Source organism: Populus alba, chromosome 8, assembly GCF_005239225.2.
Source record: "Populus alba chromosome 8, ASM523922v2, whole genome shotgun sequence".
NCBI classification, from domain to species: Eukaryota; Viridiplantae; Streptophyta; class Magnoliopsida; order Malpighiales; family Salicaceae; genus Populus; species Populus alba.
Window position 1 is genome coordinate 3,956,246 of NC_133291.1, and position 19,138 is coordinate 3,975,383.

Sequence of the window (19,138 nt, forward strand, 5' to 3'; positions counted from 1 at the left end):
TTCTCATTAAGAGCCCATTGGCATTTATTATAATGAAGTTAGGTAAAAACCCTGTTATTGAAAGCCTATAGTCAGGTGTTCCAAAATACTCTATATATATAAAAACTTTAGAAAAAAATAATTTTTTATTTTTATTTTTTTTTTCAAAATACGAAAAGAAACTATATCTTCAACAACAAAAAAAATCACCCAATCGCATGCTGAAACCGAGTGCCCAGCATGACATTTGCTATTTGCTGGCATCATCAGCATAAGAAGCCTAGAGAGGTAATGATGATGTAAAATTAAACAGATAGACCCATGGATAACTGGGACCCACCCAACCCCCGATGCTCTATGCATGACCCCAAAATTCTTCTCCTACTGTGAGAACTCACGAGCAGTCAAGCACACCACATGGCAACAGATTCGCACACCACTTTCATTAAAACTAGTCTTGATACCCGCGCGATGCCGCGGGTGTCAAAATCTGTAATATTTTTTTTTGCACATGTTATATGGGAATAGATAGTATATTCACAAAGTTAGTTGCAAAAGTCAAGTTCAGATAGTTAACAAAGTTAGTTGCAAAAGTTAATTCAAGCATAACAAAAGCAGTGAGAGGTAAATATTTTATGCTTTATACATATAGGTAGAGAATTGGACGTGAATGAGCAGCAAGCTGTATCAACAACGCAGATGGTGAAGACGCCCAATCAGGTTGTGATGTTGGAAAAGCAAGCATTGACTAACCCAATGTTAATTGGTTTCCTATTGGAAAAAATCAGTGTAACTGTAAGTTATAAATTTTATACAGCAACAAATATTAAATTTTTTTTAAAGATAAATCAGTAATGAGAAATGAAGATGTAATTATTGTTGAGCATGTGAGTTCATAAAGAAGGGAAACTAATTAGAAGTAGATGCTTACTTTTTCAGGTGATGAAACGGAGAGGCGTTGCTTCTTTGAAAGTTGAGGTGCAGGATTGTCATCATCTTTGTAGAGATGCTCCTTTGATGAGTCTTCGTTGAAGGGTTTTGGGTGGGGAAGCTGGGTGCTGAATCATATGTTGAAAGGAAGTACTTAAGGAATGAGAAATGTAAACAATGTGAATGAAAGACAAAACAATTTATTTATTAGTAGAACAATTAAGTAATAACTTTCATAGGATGAATGTAGAGCAAATATGAGATAGTGGTGTCTTGGAAGTTAATATCTTGAAATCAAAAAATAAGAATAAAAATAATGATATAGCTGGAAAAAAATTCCACGGGATGATATTTGCATGCCAAATAAGATATTAAGAATGAAAGGGAAGACTATTTATAAAGTTGTTGATCAGGCAAGGAATAATTACTAAAGGAATGCATATCAAAGAAGTGAGATAGTGGCCTCCGCTGGTGTGTCATGTTTGCACTGGAATTATTTGTTATGTGTGGGGAGGCAAAGCAAACCTGTCGTGTGGCTCAGCATCATTGAAGGTTAGTGCTCTTTTTGACTGGCGATGGCAGCTGTCATGGAACGTGTCTTTTTGTGGAGAGGTGTCTTGCTGTGAAGCTGGAGTCTGAATCTGAGATTGATCTACATCCAAGGGATCTGCAACGTTTGGTGTTGGAGGGGTGAAAGTCTTTGAACTTCCAGCAGCAGAGGTTATTGAGGCTGGCGTGTCAATGTTTTTAATGGGGCTAGGTGGGCTAACAGATGCTTCAGTTGGTATTTCATCAAAGATGTTGCAAACATATATCTCACATCTGCCGAGAACAGATTTGTATGCTCCAAATCGAAGCTGAAATATTTTTGTCTTGTTTAATTTCTCAATCATTTGAGGTGGAACAATAAATGGGTCAGTGAATTGTTTGTCGAACACCAAATGATGAGCTGAAGCATTGAAAAAATACTCAGCTGTCTTGCCAGAGAGAAGAAAATTCGTGACATCTTGACCATCGCTGACGATGCAGTTAAGTCTGAACCTAAAAGATATGAAAAAGAGCTCCAGTTAAGAATGAAATAAAAGCATGTGTTAATATATGTTTCAGCTGAAAATTCAAGGATGTTTTGGTATGCATATTAGTTGAACCATGGGATCGGTGCAGAGGATGGATAGTCATGCTCCATGCATCGCAAATTATTAGGGAGTCCAGAGAGTGGCTTGTTGCAATCTGGACAGCTTTGACACCACCATCCCTTGAAGAGATCATAATCAACTATGAAAGCTTTACATGTAAATCTTTCATTCTGCAGGTGTCAATTAAAGCACAAAGTCATACATTTTTTTTTCATAAAAATGAAGGCTATGCAGTGTTGATGATTGCCAACAGCAGTGTAATCATAATATTATAGGGGTCTGGAACCAGCCATCAGATATAAAATTATAGGCCTTGAACTTCTATGCCATGATTCTTGATCCTAGACACTATATTTGACGATCTATCTCTATTAGACAATTGCTGGGATTGGGCATCACGACATGAATTGCAATAAGTAACATTTAAAGAATAACATAATAGATACCTTGTGTTCGTATGGGTCCATACAGAGGATCTCTCTTATTGTTCTTCTATTTTCATTTATCTGAGTTTCCAATGAGAGGACAGCTCCTGATGATGGAGGTAGCTGGTGTAAGTCAACAGCCATTTGAGCATAGCTACAAAAAGATAAAGAAAAAGGTGTTGAGAATTAATTTAAACATTAATACATAAATTGGATTTTAACAAATGCAAAAGGTTCGAAGAATATAGAAATTTACTAATGCTTGTATGCTAATAATTCTGGTATGTCCGGGTTAAAATACCAAACTGAAGCTGCGGTGCCAATTAGATTTGCAGATCCTATAAAAAATGTAACAACCACATATTTATCGGTGTATATTTAATGTGAAGACGTTATGAAATTTGAAACGAAAAGCTAATAACATTGAATGATGGTAGGCTTGATGATAGAACGAAGGAAACCTCTAAATTCAGAGACACGAAAACCAGCAAAAGCAACGATAAGCGGAGAATCTTGTTCTGCTAAAGAAGCGTCGTCAAAGCTTCGAGCAATGTCACCCCATAAAGTGATACGAAGCTCCTCGCCTCTAAACAAAATAAAAGTATATTAGACTAATGCTAGGAGGAATTCAATATAATAAATAATTTGAATTTATCATTAACCGTATATTTTCAAGGATGAACTCCCTTTTGTCTTCAAGTGTTTGCCCCCGAACCAAAATCTTTTCAATTGGTTGTATTGCTTTCAGCCTACCGAGAACATCTATATAAATAATTGAATAGTCATGTCAGTGGAATGAAAAAACTATGCATGATACAGTTTGGTACATAAGGGTAAGAATGAAGAACACCTGTGAGAAGTCTTGATCCTTTTTCTTTGTTAAGGACATGTGCAAAATCTGTGAAATTAAAGTAATATCGTGGAATTGAAAGTGGGGGAGAATTGAGGCGAGTGACTTTGGTGTCAGACTTAAGATCAACAACAGCTTCATGGCCAACAACAGCATTCATGTAGCGATTTTCAAATGTGTAGAAATTTTTGACTTCATAATATCCACCTTCAATAATGATTGAAGAAAAATGTGCAGCATCTCTAGATTTGGCTGATCCTTGTATTGCACCACCCTTGTTCATTAAAAAAAGGCAAATAATTGGTGACATTGCATAATTGCGTGGGAAATTAAAAAAGTGGACCAAAAAAAGCATGCAAGCAGAGGCAAGAATTTGAAGAAAACAATAATAAAGATCATATTAGTAGATATGTTGCATACCTCACGATCAACAAATAGGCAATTGAAGTTTGTTGCTTGTCCATTTTGTTTTGGAATCCAAACACGACATACTCGAGCTCGGATCAAAGGGTAGAAAACATATTTTTTAATGCTGTGTAAATGAATAGCCATCACTCTGCATTTAAAAAAAGCAAGGAAAAATTGAACAAATAAGTGAATAATTAAACATGAGATTAAAATATAAACATAGTAGTAGATCTAAATGGAACCCAAATCTGAAAATATAAAGCTAATATGGCAGAAAAGTGTCATCATAAAAGCGTATATTTTTTTTTTTTATGTTGAAAGAAGACTCATAGATGTTCAAGGTTATGAATAGGGAATTTTAACACACAAAAGATACAACAACGAATACAAAGATTACCTTTTGGTAATAATTGAATGATATCCTTGTAAACAATGTTTTTGGCATAACATGATGGTTTTCCTTCATGATCGAGGGAAATGATTTTAAGTCCATTCTTTGATGTAACTCTTGATAAAGCAACATATAATTGACCATGACTGAAAACTTGTTCTTTCAAGAAGACACCAACAATCTTAAGTGATTGTCCTTGGCTTTTATTAATAGTCATAGCATAGCAAGGCCTAATAGGAAATTGTCTTCGTTTGATTGTGAAGGGGCATTTTTTATCATTAACTGGAAAGACAATTCGTGGAATAAAAACTCGATCTCCAATGTTAGAACCGGTAATAATTTGGGCTTCAATAATTCGCTCGGCAAGCTGTGTAACAATAAGCCTTGTTCCATTGCATAAACCAGCAGAGGGACTAAGGTTCCGAAGCAACATAATCGGTGTGCCAATTTTCAAAGAAATACTGTGTTGGGGCACACCATTAAAGTCAAGCTGGTTGATAAATTCAATTGGATACAATAAATCAATGTTGTCAATATCACCAGAAGTTGTTTGGATAGAATCACAACTAAGAAAGTTGTATTTATGACCAGGTATAATATCAAGGATAAAATTATTAATCTCAGAAACAGTTAGGTTCTTCGGTGTAACAATTGCTCTGTCTTTAAAGTAGAATGGGTCAAGATGAGCCCTTTCAATGTCAGGATATATGGCAGAGACAATAGCTGCAATTGGAGAATCAATTACTTCAACCTGAAGCTCACATGGGATTTTGATAAATGCCGCATCATGATCATCCGAAACAGCCAAATCACATATTTGTCCATCACCAATTAAAAGGATCCACTCTGCAAACTGTCTAAGTTCATCCTTTTGGTCTGGGCTTAAACCTTCAGCTGATAGTCGCATATTTTGATTCAAAGTGAGGAATGTGAATGCAGACCATAGCAATGAGCTAGTAAAAGAAGCGTTAATTATTTCTTCTTTTGTTCCTCCAGGTATAACAGGAAGAATTTGTCGGAAATCCCCACCTAATAAGACAGACTTGCCACCAAATGGATTGTTAAGTCTAAGAACATCTCGTAGAGACTTGTCCAAAGCTTCAAAACAGAATCTATTATTCATTGGAGCCTCATCCCAAACAATGAGTGATGTCATCTCCAGTAGTCGTGAAAGGTGAGTGTTGTGTTTAATCTCGCATGTTGAACTCTCATTAACTTCTAATGGAATTTTAAATCTAGAATGGGCTGTTCGCCCTCCAGGTAATAGAAGAGAAGCTATTCCAGATGAGGCAACAGCAAGAACAATTGAACCTTCAGATCTAACTCGATTAATAATTGTATGCCATAAAAAAGTCTTTCCTGTTCCACCATGACCATGAACAAATATGAGCGCTTGTTTCTTTTGTAGTATAGATGTAATAACAGAATCATAGATGTTTCTTTGACATGGATTAAGAAGTGGCATAGCCAATGAATGGTTATTTCTAAGCTCAGCAAGATCATAGCTAAGCTCTTCCCTTAAAAGTTTGTTCCTGACTTCATCCATCAATCGACCATTCGGCATTGGAAGTTTATGATCTTCCAACGATGTCCCGGAAGCATTAAAAAGTTGTTCAAGCTCATACAACACATAGTTCTTAAGTTCGTCATCAGACAAACGAACGTTCAACATTGAGAAAGAAGATCTCAGATGATATTCAATGTCATCATGCATAGAGTGCCAAAATTGATCGAAAAGACTATTTGGATCAGCAACCTCGCAAAACATAATAATATTAATAAAAAGTTGCCTTAGCTGCGGAGAAGAAGCTGTTGGAATAGCTTCACCAAATGCATCTGACCATTCTTTATCATCTCCTAAGAGTCCCAAAGCCTTGCATGCAAGTTGAAAAGTTGGAAATATTGTACCAGAGATTTGCCGCAAGTCTTCGAAGCTCTTTGCTCCTTTAACATGATTAAGTAACATTCTGAGAAAATACAACTCTCCAGCTGCAGGATGGACATACACAATGCGACCAAGGCAAAATCCACGTGATCTAACAATCCATTCTTTTTGCCTAGCATCCCAAACATACTTGTTTGGAAACTGTGAGTAAAATAGATCTCGTGCATCGACATCAACCCTGTTGCGCTCAAACCACTCTGTGAGCATTGTCTTATTAATGCCAGGTCTCCCAAGAACTGACGATAAGGATTGATTACCTGAAAAAAACACATGGTGTTGTAATGGCAGATGGACTTGAAGTCTTTCAACAGCTGGGCTCCTTGAATGGATTGGGAATTGGAATAAACGCCATACTGCTTCATATGGACAAATGAATCTACAGTTCAAATAAGCTTGTATTTCATCATCAGTATCTTTTTTCATAACCATTCTGCATCGATCAGCTCCTTTGCTAACATACTTAAAAAGATACTTGATAAGCAGAGATTGACAACAAATTTCAACATTAATGTGTGCATTGTATCGAAGCAAAAGTTCTTTGTTGTATGGGACAACATGACAATTTGACAGGGAAATGCCATTTTTAACAATGTGACCCATAGGCTGCATGCGTCGTTTATAGTAAACAAAGCCATTCTCACCAAAGATGGTTGCATCTTTGTTTTTTTTTGGAAATTGTTTGGAACATTTATTCTTTTCCATACATTGAGCCTTTGGATTTGCAGCACCACATGGACCATGCATCATAAATTTCGAAACTATCTCAAAGCAAATAGGATCTTGATGCTTGTCAGGTATTTCAGCTGAAATAATAGAGTCAACATCCTCAGGCGAACGGAATTTGAATTCTGGAGCTAGCCAAACTAACAAATGAGTATGCGGCAAACCTCTTTTTTGAAACTCCACAGCGCAAACATCTAAAAAGAGAATGCAAGTAAAGAAGTCAAAATAGATGTTTGTAGAAGGATAAAAATAGAAACTTGAAATTTAAGAAATAAAAAAGAAATACCAGCAATTGTCCGCCCAAAAGGTTTTCCGGACTTGATGAATGACATCATATCAATTAATTTGGAATGAAATACCCTTGCTATGATGTCAGGTTTGTCCTCAGGTTGATAGCCCTTTGTTTTTTTAATTTCTCGGCGAATTTCAGGCCAATTAACATTGCAGGTAAATGTGATAAAAAGATCAGGATTCCCATAACATCTACATATAGCCATAGCATCTTGGTAATTATTAACCATATACCGAGGGCTTCCTGTTAAAGACGATGGAAGTATAATTTTCCCTGTAGTTGATCCATCAGTATCACCTCTGGCAATAGCATCATGTATTCCTTTGTAATGCTCACTTCTAAGATTTTCTTGGTTTGCACGTATAAAATCTAAACGTTCCTCTTCAACATTAACAAATGCATCAACCAAAAATTGTTGGTACAATCGTCCGCCTTTTATGAGAGTGCTTTCTTGTTTTTTCTCTTTCATGAATGAGATAAGCATAATAGGCTCTCATTGAAACCTTTTGTCTTTTTTTAGGTGGTTGCTGCTCTTGATGAGCTAATGGAATATCAGTGTGGAAACCATCCTCACCATATGGAAAAAGAAGTGGGTAATGAAGGGACATAAATTTTGGATGAAGCTTTGAGATCCTCTGAAGTGTTCCAGATAAACTTTCAATAATTATGTCTCGATCAGATCGACAATGACCAATGTCCCCAACAACCAAACCACCAATGTCATTTAAAGAAGGATCGTCGTATTGCCTTGAGTCATCATCTCTTTTACCAATTAACCGAAGTTTGAGTTCTGGAACCTCGACATCCCCAAGTCTTTGTCGAGCATGACGGAACAAACGAACCAATTGATTAGATGAATCCAGCATATTGATTAGACCAACAACAATGTCACTATCCAAGCTTGATTGAAAATTTTCATTGCAGAATGGTTGCAGCCGGTTAGAAACCTCATTATCTGTATCGAAAATATAAAGCTGCGCAAACTTGGGGCCTTTATTATCCATGGGAAGAAGAGAACCCATAACATGGTGGCAGTATGCATTGACCTTAAAAACATAAGATCCAGGTCGAGAATTAACAGAATTATCTACCACAGCCCCCATGGATGTGAAAGCGAACATTGAGTTATAAGCACGAATTTCACGCCGAAATTTTTTGGATGATGAACCATTGTTTGGGTTAAGAAGGTTATCAAGATAGCTAGGTGTTTCTTGTGGAGCAGGAAGCACCACCTTTCCATTATTACAACAAAGTGTAAAGCATGGGTTTGTTTTAGATGAACGGGCCAATCGTTCTTGCAACCAAAAAAAAGCGTTGCAATGCTTACACTTGTATGTTTTATCGCCAAAATCAATGTATTCAATTAAATAACCTGTAAAAAATAAAGGTAAGATACTTGAAGGAATGATATGAAAGAGGTAATTACAAATAAAGGAAAAATGGCTACAAAAGGTACATGATTGGATTACATACGTCTTTTTTTTTTCTGGTATGATGCTTGACTTATAGTAGATTGATGATTAACGGTTTGCTCAGAGAATCCTTCAGATTCATGACTTGAAACTACATCACTACAGTGAAATGAAGCAAGGGCGGTAGATTGTGGAGGATTGGATTGGCTTGCAGCACTAATTTGATTAGTTCCAGTTTGCACTATGTTGCTTGATAAGGAGAAGGTGGTTTGTATATCTATGTGCTGGCGTGAACAGACCAAAGTGCCAACTCCTTGAGTATGTTGTGGAGCAGATGGTGTATTTGAAGAGCTTGGGTTATCGGATAGCAAGATTCTATGAACGGGGGTTTCATAGTCATTCAAAACAAATTGTGAGGATTGAGAAGATGGCATATATCCATCCGGTTGAACATGTCCGTCAGGACTTGTCATGTTGTTGCTCTAAAGAAACCATGGAAATTAAAAGCGAAGTTAAATGAAAGGAAAACACAAAAAAAACCATGATTAGTACATGATTATGGCCAAGTGAAGGAAAACACAAGGATAGAGAAAATCTTAATGACATGTGGTTTCTAAAGAAACCATGCAAACATAGGGATAATAAGTAATTCAAAAACAAAACATAATGAAATTAAGTGCTGGCCAAAGATTAATTCGCTTGTAAGGTGAAGGAATTAATTAGACTAAAATCTTTGATATATCATGAGACATGATGACAGGGCATGCTTAGCTAAAAACAAAACTCGGTTCAGGAGAGGATGAAGATATAACAATAAAAGATCAAGCAATTAAAAAAAAGACATTATATGTTGCTAAACACATAAATACCATAACTATGATTACGCATGCAAGGAAATAGAAATGCATAAAGTAAATAACAGAAAGGCACAAAACAAACCTGAGAAAACACCAACGATAAATAAAAGTGGCTGCTTTAAAAGATCTGAAAGACAAAGTTAAATTTTGATGAATATGTGCAAGAATAAAAACGAAAAGACACGCGGGATAAGACCTAGAGAATGAGGCATGAAAAAATAAACAAAAATAAAAATAAAAGATGAGGCAGCATGTTTAGGTAAAAGAAATTAAGATCACAATCACAGCAAGCGCTTAAAAAAAACACCAAAGAAAAAAAAGGAAAAAAAGCAAGAACAATCTTTGTAATTTGTTTAATGAGACTGTCATGTGTCCTGCAATGTTTTTTTTAAAATTTAATTTTCGAAATTGTCCTATAACCCATAGCTTGACTCATGCAAACATTGCTAAAAACACTAAGGACCCGTGACCTGCTTTCTACATATGAACATTAGGCATGTGAAATCTGTTGCAAGCTCGTGCCCCAAACGAATAATAAAAATTAATCTAACCTCATCATAAAAGTATAAAATCCTATGTTATTTCATGAAATGTCACCCACACCATCAACATATGTATAGCAGCCATGAAGAAAAAGTGTCTATTTGTACAAACCAACGAACACCTTGAATTTCTCTTTTCATATCAGATGTAAAACGATATTATATCAGAGTGATCTGAGATGCATAGCGGGACAAAAAATGAATAACATTTATGGAAAAATAAGCATATTATATAGTTGATAGGGCATGCATTTTGATCCAAAAGTAAAAATATTTTTTAAATTAGCTTTTGATCAATCTCTCCAAACAAAAACAAAAATAAAAACAAAAACAATATGTTTCTCGAGTGTCCATCTGATTTAAAAAGGTTTAAGTCCTTTTATATTTATTATTTTTATATCAAACACTAAAAAAAATTACAGACTTCGTGGGTGTTTGTTTACGTGGACGAATTTACTTTTTACAATATTTGTTTTTTACTTGAAAAAAATATTAAATTAATATTTTTAATATATTCTCAAATACTCTTAAAAAACCATCATACACAACCTTACAACCTCACCAGAGACAAAGTTTAATTTCATACGGTATCAATAAATTATGTTATCCTGTTTATCGTGTACACGCTGCGCCACAAAGTTAATTCATATACAGCTTTCATGGCTTGATTTGTCACAAAGGATTGTTCAGCCCAAAGATTTATAAAAAATGAGATCGGAAAAAATACACTTGTCTTATCATATTTTTTCCACGTTAGATGGCGTGATATCTATCCACTTTCTAGGAACACCAAATTAATATTCAAGCTACCACCTAAAAAGAATTAATTAAGCTTTTTTAATACCTGTTTGTGATATTTTAATACATAATTATCATTATTAATTTGTCAATTCATCAAAACACGTTCCTGCACCTTAAAAAAACAAAAGGTCTTAATGAATATAATATAATATAATCCAAGCTTCAATCAAAGCTCAATTCATCCATTACTTTAAGACCTCAAAAGTAATACCTGTTTGTTTAATATGCCCGATTCATCCAAGCTTGGTGAGGGGTCCATGAAACACGGAGTCATCCATTATATATCGAAGCTTTTGCTTCATTCAAGGCAAGATCCCCATGTGCATGTTCTCATTAACCATTGCCCCGTGATATTTTCAGGTACACATATCCCACCCAACACCGTTTACCATTTACAACATCAAGACCGCCAAACCCCAGTCCTCAATCTTTTATTTTTTCCACGTTAGATGGCGTGCTATCTATCCACTTTCTAGGAACACCAAATTAATATTCAAGCTACCACCTAAAAAGAATTAATTAAGCTCTTTTAAAAGGCAGACTCCAATTTCCTTTCGAGCCTTTTCTATCATAAAAGCAAGATGGATCGCTAGTGCGTAGCCCCAACCAAGAAAAATGTTAAAAAGCCAGCAATCCATGCCGTGCTTTCTGTGGGCAAAAATGCTGATTTTCCTCTGCAAGTTGGCATTCTTCGGTCACTTTCTTGTGGCAATAGTCTACCACTGGCATCAATCTCGCAAGATGGATCGCTAGTGCCTAGTGCCTACCAAGAAAAATGTTAAAAAGCCAGCAATCCACATCGTGCTTTCTGTGGGCAAAAATGCTGATTTTCCAGGCAAGTTGGCATTCTTCGGTCACTTTCTTGTTGCAGCAGTTTCCAGCCCTCGCATATATATACTTGTCATCCCATTTTCCTTTCAACAAATCAGCCACAATCTAAAAAAAAGAAGAAGTTGTTTCTCAATCCTGGAAGTCCAGCTTCTCATCACAGCAAATCATCAGTTTTCTCAAATGAGTCATCAAGAATCACAAACCTTGTCCAGTGATTGAAGTTGCATATTCCTCACCCTTTCTCTCCGCCTATTCCCTTCTCTCTACGGCTTCTTTGTCATTGTCCTCCACATGTCCACCATCAAATGGCATGCAGCTCACATGATCAGCACCTCTCTAACAACAATATTTCAAGCATCAGTTTACGGATTCCTACTCTTCCACTCTCGTTCCTCTTCCTACAGGTGCGGGCAGCATGCTATTATAGGGTATCCTCCCACTGCACTGGAAACTTAAAGAGATATTTAGCACTGGTGTTGTGCTTGGAGGTTACTTGGCCCTGATGACAGTATTGTTCTTCTGGATTATGAAAGACACAGACTTCTTCTCAGCTTGTGTTTCCCTTTATTCAGATTTTATATATTTATATGATTTTTGTAAGACAGGATAAGTTTTGTGCAAGATCACTGAGAGATAGCAAATATGAAATGATGGCGGCCTTGCACTTGCAAGTGAGTATTGTGAGCCAGGCCCTCATTTTCGTCAAATGATCCCGCAGCTGGTCTTTCGTTGAACGTCCTGGACTTCTTCTTGTCAGTGCGTTTGTAGTCGCTCAGCTGGTAAGGATTCATCTTATCCGTCAATCGCTACTTAAAAAAACCCTCCCTAGAGTGACCTTGAAGCGCCCTTCTTGTTCATTTTCTTCCCTTGGCTCCATTCCATCCTTTACAAAGTACAGGTCCCAGGTCCGCGCTTTCCTTTGAACATGAGCACTTAGATAGATATCAGCATAGCTTCGTAATTAAACTCCTCGCACATCTTCTCTGAAAGCGAGAGCCTGAGATGCATTGCTTGCATCTTCATTGGGTCTTACGTACTTAAAAACAAAAAACGAAATGACCAACATACTGTAATGGTCTAGTTCCAGCGCCCAACGACCAATATTTTCTAAGCAATATTTGTATACCATAACAGCTACCTTATTCATTACACAAACATATATAATTATAAAGACGATATGCCATCTTATACTGTGGCATGCAATGAAAAAACATCTCTGCAAACTTTATAAAAAAACAACAAAGAAGTTCACAAAGCTTGGCAAAAGCATAAGATTTGGTATGTAGAAATACAATTGGCCGCGATGCTATTTTTTGTAAAACTAATTATCATGCACAGCTGTCAGACAAAGAAACACACAGAACCCAGAATGTGGTGCAGAATATCAAATCATATGCGTTAGAACTTGATGAAACGAAGATAGTATGCAGAATCACACAAAGCAGAAAGAAAAGAGAAAAGAGAGAAGCCACTCTTTTGAGCAACATGGCAACGACTGCAAAATGAGACACAAACGTAAAGACACTTGATGGCCAATGAAAAAAAAACACTCCTTTTCATAATATGACAGAGCACAGGCCATGCACAATATGCAGACAGCAAGATGAGTATAGTAACTTTCCACAACACAATCTTAAAAACAACTAAGAGGAAAATATTCTAACCTTGAAGCCCAAACTCTCCTGAAAGACGATATGATAAAGGGAACAACGAACTGCAAAGGAAAGCATAACAAATCATGGCCACCCGCATACTGAACAAACAAAAGTTGCAGGGAACAAACAAAAGTTGCAGGAAAACATACCTTCAAATATTATAAGAGAGGCGGGAGCTGAGAGAACTGGCTCGCTAGAAACACTATTTCAAAAGAGCATCATCCCATGCAATTAAACAATTAGAAAGCAGACTAACCAGAATAGAAATGCCAATGAAAACTGAACAGGAAATAATGAAAACGGAGGCAAGAATATGTGTATAATGATGCCAACGCTACATCCATTTAATGCACCATCAAAGAAGATCAGACAGCTTGACTTTATTCTAAATAAAGCCTGCAAGCATTGAATGCACCATTAAAAAAACACCGGCTGATTTGACATTGTCCAAATGAAACCTGAAGACGTAAGTTAATTATTCTAAAGGTGATCAGATGTCAGATAATTCAGAAGACCCAGTTACAGGAGGGAAAAATGACAGTCTAATTTTTCAATGCATTTAAGACACTGGTATTATGATCTAACGTTTTTTCAAACCTCTACAGCTACAATTTATGCCTTGGCAGGGAAAACCGTGGGGAAAGCTACAGTACTTTCCCCACGCGTTTTAGAGTTCTTTAATAAAGAAAAAATAACAAGCCTGCCATTTGGACCGACATTTGCAGCCACGACGACTTGACGACCTCTCCGTCCAGTCTTCATAAACGGTACCGTTTTTCGTATTTTTACTCCAATAATAATCTCCTAATCTGAGTGCACGCTCCTTCTATTTTTTCAAATGCTTACAAACCGAAGGTCCGACCGGTGCTTCCCCCTCCAACCTGCCTCTAGTTCTTGGTTGCTTATTGATTTTCGATGACGAACTTTTCAGGTGTTAAACCATTTCGTTTGCTTTATTAAATGAGCATTTATTTAATTAAAGAATTTCTTAATCGCCTTTTAATTAATCTTGGTGTTGTACGAGTTTGAAGAAAGAAAAGGGAACCCCACCATCTATACTCGTTCACGTACCTATTTTATACTTCACAATAAAGTTTTTTTTTTTTTTTGAAATCTTGATATCTGAAAGATAATTATTTCCTGGTTAATCTGATTAAATTGAGTCAATTTATGAAAAAGTAAAGCTTTATCGATGATAATAATATATTTTTATATATAAAATCTTGTTAAAAAAATAATCATAGAAAGTAATTTGAAGGAAACAAACTGTTTTTTCAAATTAAAAAGTGAGATTGTTTTAAATGAAAAGGATTCACTCGTCAATTGAATTGAGAAATCAAATTGTAGAGGACACTATTTTCCTACCCCATAATTTTTACTAGCTATTGTCTCCTTGACTTGAAAGGTTCGAAAAGAGTAATTTTTCAAGAACACAATAATTTTTGTATTCTTAATATTCAACTGAATATAAATTATGACTTAATATGTGGGCTGAATTAATGATATTTCACATTGAAAATGAAAATAAGAACAATGAATCTGATAAGGGAAAAAGGTCAAAAAAAACTCTCAAGCAAAGGTAGGGAGGGTTAAAGAAATTCAACCCTCTTAATTACATGAAAAGTCAAAGCATCACCTTTCCTTATAATGCACACAAAATAATAAAATAAAAATACCACCAAGCACCGTATATCTCTCTTTTTTTCCGTATACAAAACCCAAAAGATAATAACACCGCACAGAGAAAAGAGAGAACGGAAAATAAACGGAAGCCAAAACGAAACGCCCCGCCCCAGCGCCCAACGCGTTTACCACCACCACCTCGTTTCCCTCTCCTTCCTCAGCTTCATTTGCGAAGGAAAACCACATTCCTTCGTTAACCTCCCAATCCTTCTATATCCCTCCCTTTGTGAATAAATAAATAAATAAATAAATAAATAAATCCTCTCCTATCATCATCATCATTATTATTATCATGTCACAGATCCATGGGAGAAGGCCCTCCAATAATCTCCATTAGATCCACATCATTCCCCTACACCTCACCCCACCTGATTTGACCACCGGGAACCGACAGCCCCTCCGCAAATCCCCACCGTCCGATCCCAAAAAACCCACGATGAAGAGCACATCACGATTATTCACGATCAGTCTAGTGGCATCATGGTACTGCTCAAACATAGGAGTTCTGTTGCTTAACAAATACCTGTTAAGCAATTACGGGTTCAAGTACCCGATCTTCTTGACCATGTGTCACATGACAGCTTGTAGTTTGTTAAGTTACGTCGCAATTGCGTGGATGAAGATGGTACCTATGCAGACGATTCGGTCTAAAACACAGTTCTTGAAGATCTCGGCTTTAAGTTTAGTGTTTTGTGTGTCGGTTGTGTTTGGTAATATTTCCTTGAGGTTCTTGCCTGTCTCTTTTAATCAGGCTGTTGGTGCTACTACGCCGTTTTTTACGGCTGTTTTCGCTTATTTGATGACTCTTAAGAGAGAGGCTTGGCTTACCTATGCTACCCTGGTTCCTGTTGTTACTGGGGTTGTTATTGCTAGTGGGGTAAGTTGCCTGTTTTTTTCTTATTTATGTCAATTGGGGGTTTTGTTTCCATTATTGATACGGGATTCTTGAGTTTTTACTGTCATTTTTGTGTTTTGTTATGTTTCGGAAGTGGGTTCCCTTTTGATTGGTTTCTAGCTGTTTTAGCTGAATTTTTTTTTCGTGTGTTTTATGCTAGCCTGGGAAGGAATGGGATTTGGTTTTCTATTATCTCAGTGCCCTATAGAATTTAGTTTAGATTGTTTGAATTTAGAAATCTAGGATTTGCCGTTGTGGAAATAAAATGGATTTTTGGCATCCAGATTTTTCTAATGTATTTTGTTTTCCGTGTAGCATGTTAGTTTGACTCTTTTTTCTGTGTTAGCAATTTCTCTTGCAGCTCTTTGGAAGTTCAGTTTTTTATTTGATTTTTAGGAAGTTTCCCATTATTTATTTTGGTTTTGAACTTTAGTAGATAGATAAACATGTTCGGCATGTGGTCAGTGTTATTCCTTCTCTTTGATTTTATTTCCATTTCGATAATAGTTGATGTCTATGGTGTTTTGTGTCATGGAAGTGATTACATTGGAGCGAAGTGTTTTAACTCTGATTTGTCTCCGTACATGGAACAGGGTGAACCAAGCTTTCATCTATTTGGGTTTATAATGTGTATTTCTGCTACGGCTGCAAGGGCACTCAAATCAGTACTGCAAGGGATTTTACTTTCTTCTGAAGGGTAAGTATATTTGTATGCACTTTTGCAACTGAAGGTGATGGCCAGGCTCTTTGTATGCTGAGAAGTTTGTATCTGCTTCTTTTTTTTTTCTCTTCAAGGGAGAAGCTGAATTCTATGAACCTCCTCCTATACATGGCTCCGATAGCTGTTGTAATTTTACTCCCAGTAACACTTGTCATGGAAGAAAATGTGGTTGGTATCACAGTGGCTCTCGCCAGAGATGACAGTAGGATCATCTGGTACTTGCTATTCAATTCAGCACTTGCATATTTTGTGAACCTGACCAACTTCTTGGTTACAAAACACACCAGTGCTCTTACTCTCCAGGTACATCTTTGATTTTGCAGATTTGCAAACTTTTTATTATTTTCTTTATACCTTTTGCAATTATCATATAATACTCATGCATGCCTTAGTTAGTCAGTTTGATGAAACTATTATTTATTCTAGTGAAAGGCCAACAGAAATGAGATGGTTTAGTTCATGGTGTTGCATTTTAAGCTTTTAGAATGTGCGAAATCTTTGGCTTCTATACATGTTAGGTTCAATTCAATGTAATGAGTTTCTTTTTTGGTTGTTTTTCTGTGAGTTTCTTTCCAGAAGCTATCAGCTCAGTATCTTTGTCCTTTTTTTTACTCTAGAAATAGTTGTTGACACACAATTGTTCAGCCTTTCAATTATATTTCTGTGTATTTTTATTTTGATGATAGAATGCCAGTTCCAAGGAACAAGATTTGTCTTTGTAGATAGGATTGCAGATTGTTAGGAGGGGCTCACTAACTGGAAGATTTAATTAGATTACTTGATTGCCTCTGTTTTTATTGCTAATTATAATGAATAAAGTTATTGAATTTTAGTACTAGTGGAATATCTGTCAATTCAAACAGAGATGCTGAGATAGTTCACGTTACAAGAAGAGCACACGGAATGGTAAAAATATTTATTTTAGAAAAACTCAACATGAGACTGAAATCAACGAAAGGAGCTTCTCACTGTAAATCTTGGAGGGTAGATCAATATCTGCTTGGCTGAATAAGTATAATCTAACTGCCTGTGCTTTATAAACCTCAAATGTCATTTGAGTGCATGCTTCGATCTTTATTATTGCTGCATGTACTATGTTGATGTATAGTAGAATGATTAGATTTGATAAAACGATCTTCCTTTAAAAATAAAGATTGAAGCTTTAGGATTGAGCAAGGAGCGATAGACAAAGAATGATGCAGGTTACAGCAGTAAAAATGATTCAATATCATCAGCTCACAGAAAGCTTGGGTATAACACAACTTCATCGAAGGTTTCAACTAGTTTGATATCATGATTTCCTTAAACTAATAATAATAAAGAAAGGTTTTGCTGAGTTGAGTTTAGGTGCTGTCTCTCATTTTGGGTTTATATTGTCAATGAATTTTGATATTTGTACCCATGTTTTCTTCTGTTGAATTGCTGACATTTCTGCCTCACCTTTTAGCATAATTTTGAGAGGCTATGAGCTTTGAGCTAACAAAGAGCTCTTGTTCTTCCAGGTTCTTGGTAATGCAAAAGGGGCCGTGGCTGTTGTGGTCTCAATTTTAATATTCAGAAATCCTGTGTCTGTTACCGGGATGCTTGGTTACTCGCTTACAGTCTTTGGAGTAATCCTCTACAGCGAAGCCAAGAAACGAAGCAAATGATGCGTGATTCTAGAAAAGCTTGGAGTGCCATTTTCACACTCTGTTTATGCCAGTGCCGGACGGCAACAACCTTCCTAGAGGCAAGTTTGGGCTGTGGTTGGTGCCGTGGATTTTGGATCTCTGGATTCTATTTTTGTGCTCGGGAAACCCTGATTGATTGGTTTACGTTTGTATTAGCAACAACAGCAGGATTAGGCAGAAGTAGAACACTCAAATAATTGATTGATTAATCTCTACTATTCCAGCTTGGGGTTGTGGAGAAATATCATTTTTATCTTTTATATTCTTTGAGGAAAAAGATTGTAGAATCGGGTCGCTACACCATCAGATTGTCATTAACATTTGTCATAATGATCAATTAATGAAAGGAACACTCAAAAACTTTACTATTTATGCTTTTGTATCCTCTGTTATTGAGGTCTACAATGGAGGAGTGCTGGTGAGGGTTGCCGTGTTTTATTCTCCTAGGGTTTCAGCATTTTCAGAAAGGAATGAATGATCAAGTGGTGGGGCTATACAGGTTGCTCGTTTTATCGGATGAGATAATAATCTGTAGCTAACAATAACAATGTCTGATTGAGTTTCCCCGAGTCGAGTCGAGTGAGGATTTCATTGTGTTTCAAAAATTGCTAAAAATATATTTTACTAGAAGGATAAATAATATGGCTTTACATCAAGACCTAAACACGACACCGGTGCCATCCTTAATTCTGGTGGAAAAAAAACAATTTGCAGATGAACACAACTACAGTACAACCCGTTCACCCGGAGAACTGGTCATCGTATTAATTATTCTCTTAGATCCACTGTAGACACCTAAATAGAGAAACTAAAAATATCTATTTGAATCTTTTTTCTATATGTTTTTTTATAAATAAACTATAAAAATAATTAATAAAATACCACTTATTACTAACCCTTTAAGATTTATCTTTCTCTGCTTGTTTTCTCTCTTAAACTTTCTTTTAAGATACTATTTATTTGTGTTTTAAAATATTTTTGAAAATTATTTT

At 36.2% G+C, this 19,138-nt stretch overlaps 2 protein-coding genes across 2 annotated transcripts; one reads left to right on the forward strand and one right to left on the reverse strand.

The window, feature by feature from the left end:
- Positions 1-3,871: 3,871 nt before the first annotated feature.
- On the reverse strand, positions 3,872-12,313 carry LOC118052380 (uncharacterized). The gene is made up of 8 exons (XM_073410884.1): positions 12,188-12,313; positions 11,790-11,858; positions 11,332-11,454; positions 8,791-8,973; positions 7,583-8,311; positions 7,074-7,458; positions 4,126-6,981; positions 3,872-3,876 (listed from the first exon to the last, which is right to left on the reverse strand). Exons 1-8 carry the CDS (start codon positions 12,311-12,313, stop codon positions 3,872-3,874), a joined length of 4,476 nt encoding a protein of 1,491 aa, XP_073266985.1.
- A 2,553-nt stretch (positions 12,314-14,866) lies between these two features.
- Positions 14,867-18,518, forward strand: LOC118052318 (probable sugar phosphate/phosphate translocator At3g11320). Its single transcript, XM_035063255.2, has 4 exons — positions 14,867-15,737; positions 16,349-16,452; positions 16,551-16,779; positions 17,979-18,518. Exons 1-4 carry the CDS (start codon positions 15,297-15,299, stop codon positions 18,123-18,125), a joined length of 921 nt encoding a protein of 306 aa, XP_034919146.1. The 5' UTR covers positions 14,867-15,296; the 3' UTR covers positions 18,126-18,518.
- Positions 18,519-19,138: the final 620 nt, after the last annotated feature.

Bases quoted from the DNA above. Each gene is read 5' to 3' on its own strand.
- LOC118052380 (XM_073410884.1), bottom strand. From the start codon at position 12,313: ATGAATCCTTACCAGCTGAGCGACTACAAACGCACTGACAAGAAGAAG. The intron at 11,859-12,187 runs GTGCAAGGCCGC...TATTGTTGTTAG, and splicing joins CTCACAATACTCACTTGCAA to AGAGGTGCTGATCATGTGAG. The intron at 11,455-11,789 runs GTAGAGAGAAGG...TTTTCTTGGTAG, and splicing joins AGGACAATGACAAAGAAGCC to GCACTAGGCACTAGCGATCC.
- LOC118052318 (XM_035063255.2), top strand. From the start codon at position 15,297: ATGAAGAGCACATCACGATTATTCACGATCAGTCTAGTGGCATCATGG. The intron at 16,453-16,550 runs GTAAGTATATTT...TTTCTCTTCAAG, and splicing joins ATTTTACTTTCTTCTGAAGG to GGAGAAGCTGAATTCTATGA. The intron at 16,780-17,978 runs GTACATCTTTGA...TTGTTCTTCCAG, and splicing joins CCAGTGCTCTTACTCTCCAG to GTTCTTGGTAATGCAAAAGG.